The sequence below is a fragment of the Lactuca virosa genome, chromosome 1 (assembly GCF_052849685.1).
Source record: "Lactuca virosa cultivar CGN04683 chromosome 1, Lactuca_virosa_CGN04683_v6, whole genome shotgun sequence".
Classification (NCBI taxonomy): domain Eukaryota; kingdom Viridiplantae; phylum Streptophyta; class Magnoliopsida; order Asterales; family Asteraceae; genus Lactuca; species Lactuca virosa.
In genome coordinates this window covers 287837410-287855335 of record NC_136426.1, presented here as the reverse complement: position 1 = coordinate 287855335, position 17926 = coordinate 287837410, and the positions used below count along the sequence as shown (strand labels likewise).

The window sequence follows — 17926 nt, the reverse complement described above, 5'->3', positions numbered from 1 at the left end:
AGATTGGTGGGGCTTCTTATTGTAACAATTCACTGGAAGGCTCAGACACGGTGATGCCCTCACCATTTCCATCAAAATCACCTCACCATTTCCATCAAATCAAAGAAAGCATCGATCGATTAGGGTTGCCCCGCTCAAGAAATCAACTCGTTGCCTTTCTATTTCCATCCTCGTTCACCACTCGCCGACTTTCCACTACCCCACCGGTCACGCCATTGTCATTCCTTCCACCGATTCGTGAATCACAAAGGCTTTTGCTTTACAGTTTGAGTAAGAATCGTAAGCAATGGAGGTCGTCGTACCTATTGTTGATGACGGGAAGGCTCGCAGCGATATCTTGCTTTTTAACCGCTGGACCTACGATGACGTTCAGGTTATCTTCTTAACCGATTAATCCAAATTCACCGGTATCAGTAGATGTTTGTTTGTGTAAAGTGTTTCAGTATCCGTGCTTCCTGTTAATTTCTTCAATGGTTGTGTGAAATTAAGCTCAATGTATTGTGATTCTAGCTCATGAACATCAATCTTGATCTGGTTGATTTAGAATAATATGCGAATTCTGTAAACAGGTTCCTGATCTTTCTGTACTGCTACTGCATCAAAGCACCCAATCTACATGCCTCACACAACTGGAAGGTACCAAGCAAGGAGGTTCAGGAAGGCTCAATGCCCAATTGTGGAGCGATTAACCAACTCTCTCATGATGCGTGGAAGAAACAATGATAAAAAGCTCGTGGTTGTTCGCATATTCAAACAAGCAATGAAAATCATCTATCTGTTAACCGATGTTAATCCCATTCAAATCATCGTAGATGCTGTCATCAACAGGTACACAATCAATCACCTTCTACAGTTTCACTCTACTTCTTTTCAACCATCCTTACATTTCCAGTAGTATCTCGGCCTGTGATGAAGCAATGGATAATTTTTCATCTCTGATTACTCAGAAAACTCATGTTGATATGAGTAATAACAGAGCTAGATTGGAGATACTCCTTAATTTCGTTAATATGGATATTAGTTACTACTAACACATACTTCGTTTTGGAATATGCAATTAGTGTTTTTACTTATTAGCTTTCCTGATTTAATGCAACCTGATATTTGACATTTCTTACAGATTATGGATTTGGAGTAGTCAATTCAAAGGTGAAGATAATCCATGTGACTGGAGTAAGTGACATGGATCCTTAGTTCCTTACAAATGGTCTAAATCAAAATGGAGATGCATAATGGTACTTCACATGTCAACCTCATAACTAGTTTTATTATTTTATACTTTCATTCTTTAAATTTCAAACCCATTTCAACAGGTGAGGTGGGATGAAGATGTTGGCAACAACAATCATGAATGAATCTCTCAATGAGAGATTGATCTTTCGGGTGTATCTGTCCCACTTTTAAGCATTCATCCTTCTCTAAGATTCAAAAAACTCTGGTCCTCTGCAACTGACACAGGTCCTCTGCAACATTAAAACCAATATTAAAATTAGTGTAAACTGTTTTAATCATATTTATTATACTATTTGAAGAAGTAGGTTTTTGCAACTGACACAGGTCCTCTGCAATATTCAAGTCTTTACAAAAGTGATGCCTTCTCTTTTTGCTCCAAATTTTGAAGACCTCTTTATAAACACTTCCATATGCATATCAAGTCAAATGTCTAAAACTTGAGATCCTTTCTTCCATTGCTACAGATGAATCAATCTCAGTTATCTTTCAAGAATTGCAGGTAGTTTTATTAATATATTTAAAAAAAAGATTGGATTGAATATAATTTGGGATCCAAAACCATCGAGTTATGTTTGAATATTCTATAGTGCATTGGAAATCTCAATTCTCACACTCCATTTTTGCCTTAATAGTTTCATATCCGGCTCCATAATCCCTTATTTCTTCTTCTCCCTCTTAATTCTCAGCGCAGAAAAGAAAATAGTACTTGTTTGGTGGCACTGGGAACAGATGATGGTGAAGTCTTCACCATTAATGCCACTTCTGCAGAGTTAAAATGGAAATCTTATGGACATCATCATAGGTATTCTAGGAAAAATAATAAGATGATATGATCATAAATTTTCTGATTATTGATGGTTAAAATAACCAAATTTGGAGTAATACCTGAAGCTTAGAACTTTTCCATGTGCAGTAGAATTGCTGCTCTTTCTTTTGCAAACAAAGGGTGTAAACTTTGTGCTATAAGTACAGATGGAACAACATGCGAAATGAACTCTGAAACTGGTGAAATGTTAAAACAAATGAAAATCTCAAATAAACTTATCTCTTCATCTGTATATATTTTTCTGGCGAGTCTTCCCAACACATGGTCCTTAAATTGTCTTAACCTTTTTCTTCTAACGTTTGTTTTCTTGTAATGATAGATGATAAAATATTAGCTGCATCAAATACCAAGATCAGAGTTCTCACCTTAGATGATGGAGAAGAACTACTTAAGTTTTCCACAGATGCTGTATGTTCCTACCTTTTGTATGCACATTTTTAAAGTGATTACTGCAGTTCTGATGATTTTTTTTTTTTTTGACTTTTCTTTAGGGTCCTGTGAATCATATGTTTATGTTGGATGATACAAACACCATAATTACATATGTATTTGGTGACAAGAATCTGCATGTGTGGAAAAATGGATAAAGTCAACAACCATTAGCTGCAGGAGACTATGCATCGAGTACAATTATTCCAGCTTGTAAAGTTGTGATTGACATATCAAATGCTGCAAAAGATTTGATTTATTAAGAAGTTTCGGCTTTTTATCGAAATCCTGATAATACCCTTTACATGCTTCCATCAACCCCACAAGCAATGGTGGAGGAAATGGGTGGCTCTACTGGACCTGATGCTGTCATTGCTGCAAAAAGAATGTTGCCCTTTTGACTGCCCGAGCTGGTGCCCGAGACCCCTCTGCTATTCCTTCTATTTGTCGTGTTTCTGCTGCCCTTCAATATCCTGCAGGGGTGTGTGTGTGTGTGTGTGTGTTTGTGTGTGTTAGAGTGATGTGAAATTACTAAAATACCCTTGGTTAATTTTAGGGTTGGAAGGTTCAGATGTCGGCTTAGCATGGTGTTGGAAGCTATGGAATTCTGTTTGAAGTTGCGGGGTTCAGAAGCCTGTGTTTTGGAGGACTTAGCCAAAGCTATCAATCTGGTGCATATCAGGAGGGATCTTGTGGAAAGTGGTCACGCGTTGCTAAACCATACTTATCACAATCTACAAGAATACGAAAGGTATGAGGGTGGAACTGGAATATGTGATTCCGACGGAATTGGAATATGTGATTCCATTCCAATGCCAAATAAACGGAGTTTAATTCTATCTGAAGGTGGAACCAGAATCAGTGATTCTGATGGAATCGGAATCTGTGATTATGTTGGAATCAGAATCTATGATTCCATTCCACTGCCAAATCAACGGAATTTAATTATATCTGAAGGTGGAACTAGAATCAGCGATTACGACAGAATTGGAATCAGTGATTCCGACGGAACCAAAACCTTACAAAATTCAAATGAAAACCAAAATTGCAAGAGAACCTTTTGACATTATGGTTAGTGTAATGGAATGTATTTTTGTATATGTATGATATCTTATTTTGCATTATTAGACATTAAATGTGTAATTTAGTTTGTTTAATATCTGGTACAAATTAAGAATATATATATATATATATATATATATATATATATATATATATATAGCGCCATGACATACAAAATGTTGTAAAACTATGTCAAAAATCATGTCGTATAGAATGTCATAAATGTTTGTCATAATTGCAAGAATGTTACAAATTACGACATACAAAGCCAATCGTAAATGTATGTCGAAAACGTGTGTCGTGTATGTATGTCGTAATTGTGGGTCATAAATGTCTGTCGTAAAATTTATGACAGGCCAAAATTTGTCATAATTGCAAGAATGTTACAAATTACGACATACAAAGCCAATCGTAAATGTATGTCGAAAATGTGTGTCGTGTATGTATGTCGTAATTGTGGGTCATAAATGTCTGTCGTAAAATTTATGACAGGCCAAATGCCTGTCATTATCCTTTATGACATGGCTGTCAATGACAGACATTTGTCTGTCATGTATAGGCATTTACGACAGACAATGTCTGTCAAGGAAAGCCTTTTTTCTAGTAGTGATCTTCCATGTTCAGCTCCTTGAAAAGTTTGTCAAGTTGACATTCAATCTCTTCCCGAAACATATATCTCAAGCCAAGACGGTAGACAGAATTGATCAAACATAATTTCGCATTTGAATCCATGTTTACATTAATTATCAATCTTCTCAGCTCTTCTTTTGGTTCGTCAATGGCTTTAGCGTATGCTTCCAACTCCTAGAAAAGGAAACCAAACGCAGTCAATTTTAATGAAAAGATACAATAAAAACCCCTTCTTACATGAGGGCATGCATGGTTTGAGTCCGAAATTAATGGGAAATACTCTTACCAAATAGTCAACAGTTAATGACAATAAACGATCATCCCAGATAGGAGGAGGGAAGTTGGCAACAGGACGCACTGGATCTGTGTTAGTTTTCCTGTTTTCCTTTAGGGTAGTATTAGATTCGTTTGGAGTCATTTCATGAAGGTGTTGATATAGTTATGGTTGAACTTGTATGAATCATGACTGTAATCCTATGGGTATTTATAGACTATAACGCCATTGGATTGGTTGAATATCTGAATAACCAAAAACAAACAGAGATTGTGTTTATGACTTTTCAATTTGGTACCACAAAAAGTTATGTGTGGTGGGCCTTTTCCTATGTTCGATAGATACCTAGTTTTGATCATATTCACTTTATCTTTTATAATTTAAAGTTATCATGTTTCTTGTTTTTTCCACGTCATTAGCATTTTGTCAAGGATAAAACCCTTAAAGAATCAGAGTTTTTTGCAAAACTAGGACTGTTTAAATAAAGCTTTAATGTAAAAAGAGGGTTGTTTGAAATTGGTTTGTAAGAATAGGGTTGTTTGAGAAATTGGGCCCCATTTACCACAAAACTGATTTTCAATTTTACAAATGTAGCCCTTTAATTTTCTATATCTAACAATTTATCATCTAATAATATTATGTTTAACTTATTCATTGAATCACGTCTGTACAATTAATTGACTTTCTATATGTCGTATCATTAAAACGGTGATAATTCTTTAAAGGAAAATGTAATAGAAAAAATATTATATAAATTACATTTTATTAACTTTTAAACCTGACATTAAAATGAAGGATTTATATGAACTAATTATTTTTTTAAATAGTTTAATTTATCACAAAATAGTCGTAATTAATATTCCATTAAATCAGTTACAAACTAATATTACATTAAATGTATCAGTTTTAGTTATATACTTATATTTTATATAATTAAACAAATATACTCGCATCAAATTTGTTATATACAACAACATAAAAGTTATCGTAATTTTTGAATTGTGTTTATACAAAACATTAATGCAAAATTAAGTAATTTGAGTAATATCATATCTGTGGTCTATAGATTTAATTATATATTAGGCGAATATGTGCGCCTTGTGTTACGCCCATCGAAAATATTTGACACCCGATTAATTAACCAGACTGACCCATTGAAAACATGTTGTTTCTAACAAGGAGGAGGTCTTTGGTTAGACCTAAGCGTATACCAACTCGCCGTCCTAAAAAAAATAAGAAAAAAAAGAAACCAGAAAGGCCTGTTTTCAATTTAAGTAGATTGAGTTGGGTATATCGTGTTTGAAGATTTGGGTAATTGGGTAACCCGCTAATTAATTAAGTTGAATATAAGGTAAACATAAATTTTTTTTGGATATACCCAAATACCCAATTTTAGTTTCTTTATTTAACATTTTCAACCTAGCCATATTATAATATTAGGTTACAAATTCATGTAATTTGCCAATTGAAAACAACCCAATTGGTAGAGGCATAGCCTCTTAGTTTGAGAGAATGAGGATGTCAGGGTTCGTTCTTTGATACTAGCAAGAATTGGAGTATTAACACTAACATCGAACAAGTTAAGTTGTCGTTAAAAAAAAAAGACAAATTCATGTAATTTCATAAGCTCAAATAATTATTCAACTTTAAAATGACTTTATGTATGTCTAAAAAAAATTAAATCATGGCATGATAATGCTATTTTTGTGATGGAACACAATCATTTTGGTAAATTATATACATATTTTAAATACCTCTGCAAAGTGGATTCTCTTTAATTTTTTATGCTCAAATCATTGTTTAAATATTCTTAAATTTATTGTTTAAATCTCAAATTTGTTAGGCTTAAAATCTTTTTTAGATTTTGGATTAAAGTTTTGAAAATCTAAGTAATCCAATGAACATTATAATATAAAATGATAACCTTTGCGAGTGACAATATCATCTTGGGTTAAAATAAATTTATAATTACATAAAGTAGTAGCAGATTTTAAAATGATCCCAGAAAACACTACAAGAAAAAAGGTTTTCCTTGACAGACAATGTCTGTCATAATGCCTATATATGACAGACAAATATCTGTCATTGAAAGCCATGTCATAAAATTAGGTCTGTCATAAAATTTACGACAAACTTTTATGACCAACAATTACTACATACATACACGACATATGTTTTCGACGTACATTTACGACTGACTTTGTTTGTCATAATTTATAACATTTTTGTATTTATGACAGACATTTACGACTTCAAATTACAACATATGTTTTGTACAATATGGTTTTTGACATATTTTTACGACATGCTTTGTATGTCATGGTTATATATATATATATATATATATATATATATATATATATATATATATATATATATATATATATATATATATATATATATATATATATATATATTCTAAATTTCTACCAAATCTTAAATCAAACTAAATTACATATTTAATGTCTAATAGCACAAAATAAAATATTATACATATACAAAAAGGCTTACAAGAACTATAGTGTCAAATTCAAAAATACGGTCCAAATTCATCAAAAAGTAATTGTCAAATTCATATCACCGGTAAATAAAATTTATGACATAAGTAGCCCATTCTTCACGCACCCTATTAAGCTCGACGTCTGTATATTCATTCTTCCCCCAAAATTGAGACAAAAACTAATATATTAGCAAAAAACTATTAAATAATTATATATGTAAATATTCTACAACAATTCAAGTCCATCATGTAACTAATAGATTTACTTACATTGTTACTCTACACTTCAAGTCCTTCATCAACAACCGCTTTCATGAAGTTAAGAACATAATACTCGCATTCACGCTGAAAGGGACACTCTACAATTATATAATAAATTGATCAGTAAAATACCAGTACCTTTCCCTATATGTCAATACTTGTCTGTCAATATCTTCTGAAGCAACCATCTGCATGTGAATGTCAAGATCAATCATAAATCACATTAAATATATTATTAAAAACTAATCGGTTGACTAGTCAAACCTAAATTACATACTCTTGATTCAAGGTCATCAGAATGGCAGACTTGGTTGACTGCTTCGCACGCTCCAGCTGTACTTGGTTGACTGAAAGATTACATGTTAGTAACTTTGACTAAATGCAAGAAATAGCAACAGACTTTCTCTTATTTGTTTATTATAGAACAACTTTTGAAAAATATATCCAATTAAAACAATGAAAATATGATTTTTTTTTTTTTGTTTGTTTTCAACGCTGTAGTAGTAGGAAGAAATGAAAGTATGATATAATAAACAAATCACTGAAAGTAGGTTGCTATTTCTTAAAAAGTAATTCAACTGTGGCATATTATAGCTTACCTTCTCCGTTGGTGGCAACTGCAATGAGTTCTTTCACGGCTATATCAACAGCTTTGGATACAAAATCAGAACTCTGCATGGATTTTTTTTTTTTTTTTAAAAAGGATTAAAGAATCACTTAAATAAAATAAGTGAAAGTTTATTGATGTCTTCTTACAGTGGTAGCTTGGATTCCAAATAAGGCAGTGTGATTATAGATAGAGTTGAATGTTGAAAACGATTGAATCTCAGGGTACTCATTCAAAACTCTAAGATCTGCTCACGATAATAATCCAAAAAAATAAATTAAAAATTAAAATTAGTATGTGAATTATGATAACTAATTTTAAACTTAATAAAAATAATATGAAAAAACAACTCACAGAGACGAGAGTACATTCCTTTTCTAGGACCACCAGCTGAAAAAGATCCACCTCCTCCCATTAGCATCTGTGAGTAGATAAAATCAGAAAATATTAATTCCCAATACTTATTGGTAAATAAATAAAAGGAATAAGAAAATTGGTTAATAAATATATTTAAAAAAAAAAAAAAAAAAAAGGATACCTGAAGAACTGACAAGGTCATGGCTTCCTTCTCCTTAAGCTAGCCACCAGGAAGTTCAAATGCAAGAGCAAAACTAGTTCTCTGATGACAATTAACAAAAGGGTAATTTAGACTATAATTCATCAGGATGACAAAGGGTAATTTAGTCAATAAAAAGGATACACAATTTAATTTAAAGGACACACCCACCCCTGTATCAGCCATAACACGGTGATCACCACCAACATATACTGATTTCGGCTCCTGAACCTGAGCGCCACCTGGCAAATCAGAGAGAAGAGGCTCTGCATATTTCAACAGTTCCTCATGTTCAACTCCTGATGCAGCAAGTACCATTCGAGGAGCAGTATAGTTTGCCTAAAAATTTTCAAGCAACATTTTTATTTTCAGGAACAGAATCCACATGGAATAAATAGAAAGAATGAGAGTAATAGTAATACCAGATACTCTAGTTGCTAAATGCATAAAATAACAAAAAAAAAATATAAGGTGTGACTCACAGCTACAAAATCCTCCAAACTGTAGTGTTTATTCTATTGATTAAGCCTTCTGAAGCAAGAAGAGGATTCCCAAGTCCACCAGCATATCCAGCTGAATGAATAGCTTCGAACAACAACGCCTCAGGATTGTTGCCATACTCACCAATCTCAGCTTTCACTTTCTCAATCTGCAAACAAACAAAAAAAAAAGGTAATGTAATGTTTTTAATTATCAAATATGCAAAAGACAACTTTCAAAAATATATATGACAAGAAATAAAGTGAAAAGGAAACAACTAAACAAGCACCTGTGCTTTGACCTCCCAATCCAAAAAAGCTTGATTTCTTATAGAGTCATCAAGTAGCTCCACCATTTGAGGAACATAACTCCTCAAAGCATCATAAGAGTATAGATTATAGATTCAGATGAAATCCAGCAAAAGCAACTAATTGGCGTTTTGCTTCAGCTATAGAGTATAGATTCAGATGGAGATAATAAGATGATGATATAATAAAACCTTTTTCGAAAAAAATTAACCTGGAATCACTGTTAAGTTCGTGGCAATCCTTTTCAGATACAGTTCCAAGTAAAACTATGTATGCGACACAATGTAAAGCAACAACTTTATATTTGCATACCTGTGGCATGAAACTGAGTCCAAGACTCGTTGAGATAATCCAGAAGATGACCACTCCTACATTAGAATGAACAACAAAATAATAAAAATTGCACTATTGACTTTCAGCTATTCAACTTGAAAGAAAAAAACGTGAATTTGTACGTTTTGGAGTTTCTAAACCATATTAAGTCAGTTAAAAACCACAGTGGTCTTGAAATTAAAAAGCAACTTATTTCGAATCGAAGGTCAAAGTACAGGTCTTTCAGGGACAGACATATCCATCATCATATAGAAATGTAAATGTAAGGTTATGATTCTAGAGAGCAGACCTCGGGAGTCGAGCTCGAATTGGCGCAGAGTGAGAGGGTGTTTGGCTTTGCTTTTAAAATGACTTTTGGACTTTTGGCTTTTCCAAAAAGTCAAAAGTTTAAAAAGTTGTTTGGTAATTGGAAAAGATCTTTTAAATTAGCTTTTTGAGAAGAAGAAAAATGAGGCTTTTAAAAAGTCACGAATCTGTGACTTTTGACAACTTTTTCCTTTTTTCCCTTTCCCCCCTCAAAAGTTTAAACAAACACATTTTAAAACTATCTTTTGAAAAAAGATATGAATCAAAAAGTTCTTTTCTAAAAAGGACTTTTTGGTCTAAAAAGTTATCCCAAACACCCCTGATGGAGTGAGATGAAGCTTGCGTATACGAGTGTTGTTTCGAAAGAAACTAGGGTTACAATAGAACGGTGGCAAAGAAGATTGATGAGGGAATTTCGACGAGATTACAGTAGGTTTCAAAACTGAAGACGACTGTTGGAGGATATGGAATCGAGCGATGGCTGCCATTGATGAACGATTCCATGAAGTCTCCGAGTTCCTCGAGGAATTTACATGGCTGCCATTGATGAACAATTATATGAGATTTTGAGCACCTATCATGTTCTATTATCCATTATCGTAAATGTATGAACCAAATAGCACATAAAGCCATCTGACGGAGCCATCTGATGGAGGCGGCAATGACGCCATCGTCCGGCTTTGCTGACTAACGGAACGATTTACATTAATCCGCTCTTTCACCTCTTTCTTGAACTAACGGGGCATCACTTCGTCTGTTGATTCTGCATTCGAGTTGAACAAAGCTTTATAAGAAGGTTTCGAGATGAGATTTGTATAGCTGCGTGAAAGATCAGCGAAAACCCTAACGATCTTAGAGTTCTCGAGCTTGATCTTTCTAGCATATGCATCATAAGCGGATTAAGAATTATTGATTGGTAGTCGTTGTTGATCGTTGACGGAGGTAGAGGTGTTCGATTGAGGGAGGATCAATGAAAGTGGTGGGCGTTGGAGGCGAAGGCGGAGGGAGTGGTCGATGGAGTTAGGGAGGAGGTGGATGGAGTCGGTGAAGAATCGGAAGAAGGGAACGACCGATAGAAAGAAGGGTTATTTTCATAAAAGACCTAAAACTTTCATAGAATTTCTATTTAAACCAAAAATTTATTTGTTTTGCCAATTTAACCCAACATTTTCCCTAAGTTTTCTATTCCCCCAATTTGCAGGTTTCCAAGGTGTTGTTTGTTTTTTCAAAAAACCCTCTTCAAACCACTTTCTGCTGCGCGGCGCAGCACACGCGCAACACTTTCCCTCTCGCAGCAGTTTGTTATTTGGAAGACTTCAGACTCCAAAACCTCTGCGCGTGTGCTGCGTGGCGCAGCACTTGACTTGCCTCTTCAAACCTCTTCAACTTTATTTTTTTGAAGTATTTATTTTAGAATTTTGGTATAAATTTTTTGAACTTTTATTTTTTTTTAAAACTTAGATTTTTTAAACTTTTATTTACGGATTTGATACAATTTCTTATTATAGTTTCTACAAATTTTTTTTAACTTGATTTTTAAAAAAAAAAACCTTTAATTTTTTTAAATTTTTTTACCGTTTCTGTTAATAATATTTTCACTTTCAATTTCATCTTTTTTAACGTGTGTAATTTTTTACGAACTTTGTAGACATCGTCTGTAATTCTTTCTTAATTTTTTTTTTATTTTTTATGTTTTTTAAAATTAGTTTTTTTCTAGAATAAAGTTGTTAGCTTCTTTTATATTTTTGTAAGTTTTTTTTTTAAAGTTTTGTATTTTTTCTTTTTTTACATGTTATTTTTAGTATTTTTTTCAATGTTTTAAGACTAGAATTATTTAAATTTCGGTGTTGAAAACTATTTTCAGTTTATAAAATTAGTTTATTTAAACTTCAGTTTACTGCAGCAGTCTGCAGATATTAAAAAACAAACATGTTTCTTATTATGAGCTGCAGACGTTTGTTCCACATCTTCTGCTACAGAGGATTGCAGAGGTGGTCCGCAGACTTCACGAATTTTTGCTTCAAAAAAACAAACAGCACCCAAGTCACCTTCAGGTAATATGGAAGTTTTTTTTTTTAATAAAGACCCTATATTTTCCCAACTTTTCCCCAAAAACCAAAATGATTCAAAATCATTTTTCTTGGCATGGTATCGTTATATGACTTTATATACACCAAAACAATTTATATGATGTTTGATATGTAGAAAATTTGGTGTTAAAATGATGTAATAAGTTGGAGATTAACCATTCTTTATACCAAAAGTACATTATTTTGATAAAAAATGATATAACAATATACACTCATCTTTCCGATTTAACATATAGTATACCAACAAATATCACAGTAACAATAAGCAACTTCACGTGTATTACTAGTTCTAGCTCAAGCTTCTGCTAGTAATTCCATCATTGCTAACATAATCTACCGATTAGAAAATATATTATTTGTAGGTTAGCAAACAAAAATAATGCTAACCTTCCGATTAGAAAGGTCATTCTTCTGGTTTTTTTAGGGTTTTCACCAAAATATAATTTTTTTTACCAAACACTCTTCTTTTTTTTTTTCCTCACACCAAAGTGGAGCTTTTTCAAATTAGTTCGATTGTTCGGGTTTTTTCCACCTACTTTGTAATTAGTTTTTTTTTGCACTAATTTAGTGTTTTATTGGTTTTAATATTTAACTCACATCCTTTAAACCTGCTTTAATTTTTTTTCATACTATATAGTGCTCATGTACTTGTCGACATAGCATTATTGTATTATTGTTTACGATTACTAGCTTTTTCTTATAGTATTAACGGATAAAAATCATTTTAATTTACTCTTTAAAATACGACATCAAATTACGACATACATTTTTGTCTGTCGTAATTCATTGATATTTTACGATATATGACATAAATTTTATGACAGACTTTTATGCCTGTCATAAACGTTCTGTATGTCGTAATTCGTCTGTCAAGAAAATCCTTTTTTCTAGTAGTGAAATTACATTTTTTACCTTTATTTTGTTCAATTTATCTATAATAAATCACGATGAACAGTATTTTAAACAAAAAAGTGTATAAGTAATGCAATCATGTGATTAAAACTTAAATGCTTAAAATGGTAGTATATGTAAATGGCCGTTTGTTTTTTGGAAAAAAGAAATATAAATAAAAAAACATATATATAGTTTAATAGAAGAAATCAAAAGTTCAAGGTTATATATAAAAATTTCAAAATCAGCTTTGTATTTTGTGGGACCTAAATCTTTAAAAACCCTATTCTTACGAACCAATTTAAAAACACCCAATTACTACAAAGCTTTTCATAAACAGCACTAGTTTTGCAAAAAAACTCCAAAGAATCATGTGTATATATCTATTATAAACGAGCCATTTTGAGTTAGAAATTGCATTCCAAAAGGAAATATATGTAACAATTGGTTATTATGAACTAAAAAAAATTTAGAGCAAATAAAAAAAAGTGAATGTAACATTCTAAAAATTACAATTTCAGTCCATTTTTTGACTTCATTATGTGAAAAAAATACATGCATTGTAATTTATTGTGAGTTTGATCCCTCTAACTAAACTCCAGACCTTCTCACACAACCATATATCCATGACCTTTACTATCTCAAAATGAAACATCATCACATACCAAACTATTCTACAAACTTTTTTTCTATGTTATATATAACTATGTAACGATACCATGCTAAAAAAATGTTTTTTGAACCCATCGATTGGTCATTCGAGAAAGTTGAAAAAATTATAAGGTTCTATAAAATATCGATAAGTTTGACGATTTTCCCCTTTAATCCAAAACCTTTTTTGCTACAAAATAAAACCTACAACTTTCAAAAAAAGTATATATATTTTATTATATTTAATAAAAGTTAACTTGCAAAACGAATAATCGAGCGAATTTAACAAAAAAAATAATAAATCAAAAGGAGCTTGTAATTGAAATTTTTTTTGGATTAAACTTAAAAAACATGAAAGTTTTGAATCTTTAGTGAAATAAGCCCTTAAAAATATTGGTATTTTTTACAAATAATACACAAAAAGTTTGACTACTATTTTTAAAATGATAAAAAAAAATAGCATTATTATATTTTATGTATTTTAATGCTTATCCAAATATAACAAGATATTTTTTTGTCTTATTAATTAATATAAAATAATATATAAGTTAGGTATGTACATACGTAAAGTGGCACTCATGTATAAACTTTTATATTTGTTAATGAAGTGTGAAAATAAATAAATTGACACTCATATATAAACCTATATATTAATTTGTTAATGGAGTGTGACGATGAGTTTATGTATTCCAAACACATGTTTAATTATAGACCTTTTTTAAAGCATTAGTGATATAAACCTATATATTAATTTGTTAATGGAGTGTGACGATGAGTTTATGTATTCCAAGCACATGTTTAATTATAGACCTTTTTTAAAGCATTAGTGATTTTTTAGTTTATTATTTGAAAAAGATAAATCAATAAACGTACTTTGTGAAAATGCACGGTTCTTCCTTGTGCAGTTAATTGGTAAGGTAGTTGAAGTGAGCACTTGCAAGCTTTAATAATGAGTCATATGTAGAATATTCTTCTTCATAGTTGGAGAATATAACCTTGTTTCTACCATATGCATACCTCAATGAGAAGGACTGCTCAACGCATGTCTCACCTGCCGTGCAAGATTACTTTCTAGAGTGTCTACTACATCTACAAGCTGAGTTTCTATGAAGATGAAGGCTTCATCTAAAATAGATTCTCCTCTTATTCTCAGTTGTGTAGATTCAGAAAAACTTAACATGCCCCTCAGATCAGCTGTAATATATTCCTTGAATTTACCTGAGCTATCTTTGAACTTGTTAAACACATCAGTGCAATAACATATAGCAAACAATTTTAACAAGAAGACATCAAACTTTGTTTTAAATCATGCTGAACACGTCACTAGAAGTGGTATACCACAAGACAATTTATAACCATCTTGTCAGAAAACTTAGATGTTGATCGAAGTTGTGTAAAAGCTTGATCATAATCTTCCATGTTCAGCTCCTTGAAAAGTTTGTCAAGTTGACATTCAATCACTTCCCGAAACATATATCTAAGGCCAAGAGGGTACACATAATTGATCAAACATAATTTCGCATTTGAATCCATGTTTAGACTAATTATCAATCTTCTCAGCTCTTCATTTGGCTCGTCAATGGCTTTTGCATATGCTTCGAACTCCTAGAAAAGGAAACGTCAACGTAATCGATTTTAACGAAAAGACAATGTTTTAAAACCGTGTTTTTTAGTTGAACCAGTATAATACATATATACATATATAAATAAAAAATTTGACGTCCACAAGTTCAAACATTAAAAATACATATAAAAACAAGTTAGATCAATCCAAATACATTAAAATAACGAATAACCATAATTTTTATATCAATTCATATACATAAAAAAGAAAATAAAATATAATTAATACAAAAACAAAATATAGTTTTAGATGAATACAAACGCATCAAAAAAATCATACGTTTTTATTTAGAGAAATCTAAGTAGATGTGAAAATACTACCAAAGTTTAATATGCAAAATGTTTTTTTTTTCATTTTTTTTATTCAATTTAATTAGTTTAACAGGTTTATTTTAACCGGTTCAACCGGATTTTTATAAAAATCAGTCGTTCGTTCCGGTTAAGAAATTAGCATAAAACGGATGATATATGAACCGCTCCTTTCTCTGAATCCCGATCCAACCGGTTCGACCGGACAGTTCAAACCTATTTTTAAAACATTGTGAAAAGATAGAATAACATCCCTTCTTACATGAGGGCATGCTTGGTTTGAGTCCGTAATTAATGGGAAGTATTCTTACCGAATAGTCAATAGTTAATGACAATAAACGATCATCCCACATAGGAGGAGGGAAGTTGGCAACAGGACACACCGGATATGTGCTAGTTTTGCTGTTTTCTTTCAGAATAGTGTTAGATTCATTTGAGGCCATTTCTTGAAGGTGTTGATGTAGTTTGGTTGAAGTTGTATGGATGATGACTGTAATAATAATCCTATGGGTATTTATTGCTGGAAAATTAATTTTATTAATTTTCAAAAATGAATTTTCTCCATTTTTGAGCATAAATATGGACTCTAAATATAATCAAAACGAACTATTGATTATATATTCTTGTTCTCCTCCGTGATATCTTCATTTCGATATATCACACGTCCAAAACGGATTAAAAATGAATAAGAAATTACTTGTCAAAGAAGGGCAATTGGAAGAGAAAATAAAGGAGTTAAGTGCGTTTTTAACTCATCCCACATTGGTGGGAGAATGAAAAGGAAATTAGTTTATAAGTACAAAGACTAGCTACCTTTGTAAGGCTTATTAGAACCAAGGCTCTATCTTGCACGCGCACGCAGGGGGGTGCAAATGCGAGCAAAATTTGGTTTTGGGCCATTGAACTTGTGTTCGAGCGCACGTCCTGTAGGCACGAATGCACTATCGGTCGACCAGAAAAGTTCAAGAGCCTTTTTGCAATTATTTCCTTTTGGTTAACAGTTACACAAACGAATTAAGAGCTATTCATCATAGATTTCGGTTTTAATTTCTTGATTAATTGTCTTATTTAATTGTGACAGTTACGATTTCGTTTTAATTACATCAGTTACATTGGGTAGTATAAATATCACGCCTATGTGACTGATTTGATACACTAATTTAATATATATATATATATATATATATATATATATATATATATATATATATATATATATATATATATATATATAAAGAAATGCCCCCTTATGAACTGTTGTTGATTCTTATTGGTTGAATTTTTTTTTTCTTTCATAATCGTTTGCTTTCCACGTGTTTTGGTTCTCCAATTTCAATGTTGCCGATTTTGGTTATTTGGAAGTGGGTGTATCGGTTTATGCGTCTCATATACACGTATCTTCCACCGCCTCTGACCTCCAATGGCTTTTATCCACATACGTAACACTTGCATGCTCCACATTACATCTCCTTCTTCATTCTTTACAACAAATCACCCATTTCTTTTCTCATCGGCTTCCACAAATTTATATCGGTTTAAGACGATTGTCACACTAATTTTGGACCTTTACACTTACGTTCCTTAACATATTCTTTCAAAGATTGAGGCTTCGTCACTCACCCACCGCCTCTCCCATCCAATAATGTGTTGCTACCGCCACCGCCTCTCGCATCCAATCAGTTACCACCACCATTCCTTATCTTTCTCCCATGATTAAATCCATTCTCCTTCTAAAGCTCTGTTTCTTCTGCATCCAACCATAGAGAAGGGATATCAGTCGATACCCCTTCTCTATTTTCTTCTTCGTTTGTATTTCCCCTGCCTCTTGCTTCAGATTGTGAATTGATTCTCATTCTACGTTATTCGTCTGCTTTCTTCAAGCATCAACAAAGAATTTACTATTTGTGACTCATTAGTGGAGAAGAATCCAACCAGACACCACGTTCGAGTCGCTGAAGGACGGAGAAGTAATATCGGTGGCGGCGGTTGCCTTTGTGGAAAACCAACAGAGCGAATATGCTTTGCTTTGATCTTGGTCGAACAGACTGATAACGTCTCCTTTTGCGACGTCGCTGCTTGGCTTTTTTCTATCTTCTTCGCTTTCTTTGAATTCCTAACCATAACCAAATCCGAGTCCTAATTTTTGGCGAAAATCATGACCAATCTAAGCCCTGATTTTAGACTTCACTATCTGTATTAGTTTTCTATCTGAAATTTTTTTACCTGCTGCCCTCTTTCCATTACATACCTTCGAACGGGATTTGCAGCGATGGATAGGGCTTCATCACCTTCGACGGCGATGGAACACCTCAACCAAGTATATAAGCCTTAATTTTTCGACTTACTTTTCTTTTCGCAATTTGGAGTTACCTCAATTGTTTGAATTAGAACAGAATGAGATTGCTATGATTCAAGTAACTCTTAAGCTCACATGATTGGATTTCCAATCAAAGCATTTCTTTCAACTTTATTGTCTCACTCTGGGTTATTTTTCAATACTAATGAAAACAAGGAATGCAAATGATGTTTTCACTGCCAAGAAGAAGTTGTTGAATCA

The 17926-nt window shown here is 32.4% G+C and overlaps 1 protein-coding gene, 1 long non-coding RNA gene and 2 pseudogenes across 7 annotated transcripts; 1 reads left to right on the top strand and 3 right to left on the bottom strand.

The window, feature by feature from the left end:
- Positions 1-57: 57 nt before the first annotated feature.
- LOC145166969 (uncharacterized) lies at positions 58-3645 on the top strand. Of its 6 annotated transcripts, none has more exons than XR_013740836.1 (9): positions 58-373; positions 570-828; positions 1121-1235; positions 1314-1458; positions 1558-1732; positions 1920-2035; positions 2147-2467; positions 2551-2969; positions 3045-3645. XR_013740836.1 is itself a non-coding variant. In XM_079086039.1 (9 exons), the coding sequence occupies exons 4-8, from the start codon at positions 1698-1700 to the stop codon at positions 2644-2646; spliced, it is 420 nt and encodes a 139-aa protein (XP_078942165.1). In that variant the 5' UTR covers positions 58-373; positions 570-828; positions 1121-1235; positions 1314-1697; the 3' UTR covers positions 2647-2969; positions 3045-3645. The 6 variants fall into 6 exon arrangements, 2 of the variants coding, with proteins under 2 accessions (XP_078942165.1, XP_078942156.1); XR_013740829.1 differs by having other exon boundaries at positions 1539-1732; XR_013740824.1 differs by having other exon boundaries at positions 1314-1732; positions 2147-2303; positions 2379-2467.
- Positions 3646-3833: 188 nt separating this feature from the next.
- LOC145166996 (uncharacterized) lies at positions 3834-4620 on the bottom strand. Its single transcript, XR_013740843.1, has 2 exons — positions 4467-4620; positions 3834-4354 (listed from the first exon to the last, which is right to left on the bottom strand). It is a non-coding gene; the product is annotated as an uncharacterized LOC145166996 (long non-coding RNA).
- A 2819-nt stretch (positions 4621-7439) lies between these two features.
- LOC145130348 (mitochondrial-processing peptidase subunit alpha-like) lies at positions 7440-10476 on the bottom strand (annotated as a pseudogene).
- A 3866-nt stretch (positions 10477-14342) lies between these two features.
- Positions 14343-15812, bottom strand: LOC145130339 (10-epi-juneol synthase pseudogene; annotated as a pseudogene).
- Positions 15813-17926: the final 2114 nt, after the last annotated feature.

Excerpts from the sequence above, each read along its gene's own strand:
- LOC145166969 (XM_079086030.1), top strand. The coding sequence starts at position 1,698 with ATGAATCAATCTCAGTTATCTTTCAAGAATTGCAG. Across the intron at positions 2,036-2,146 it reads TCTTATGGACATCATCATAG|TAGAATTGCTGCTCTTTCTT; the intron begins GTATTCTAGGAA and ends TTCCATGTGCAG. Across the intron at positions 2,239-2,378 it reads CGAAATGAACTCTGAAACTG|ATGATAAAATATTAGCTGCA; the intron begins GTGAAATGTTAA and ends TTGTAATGATAG.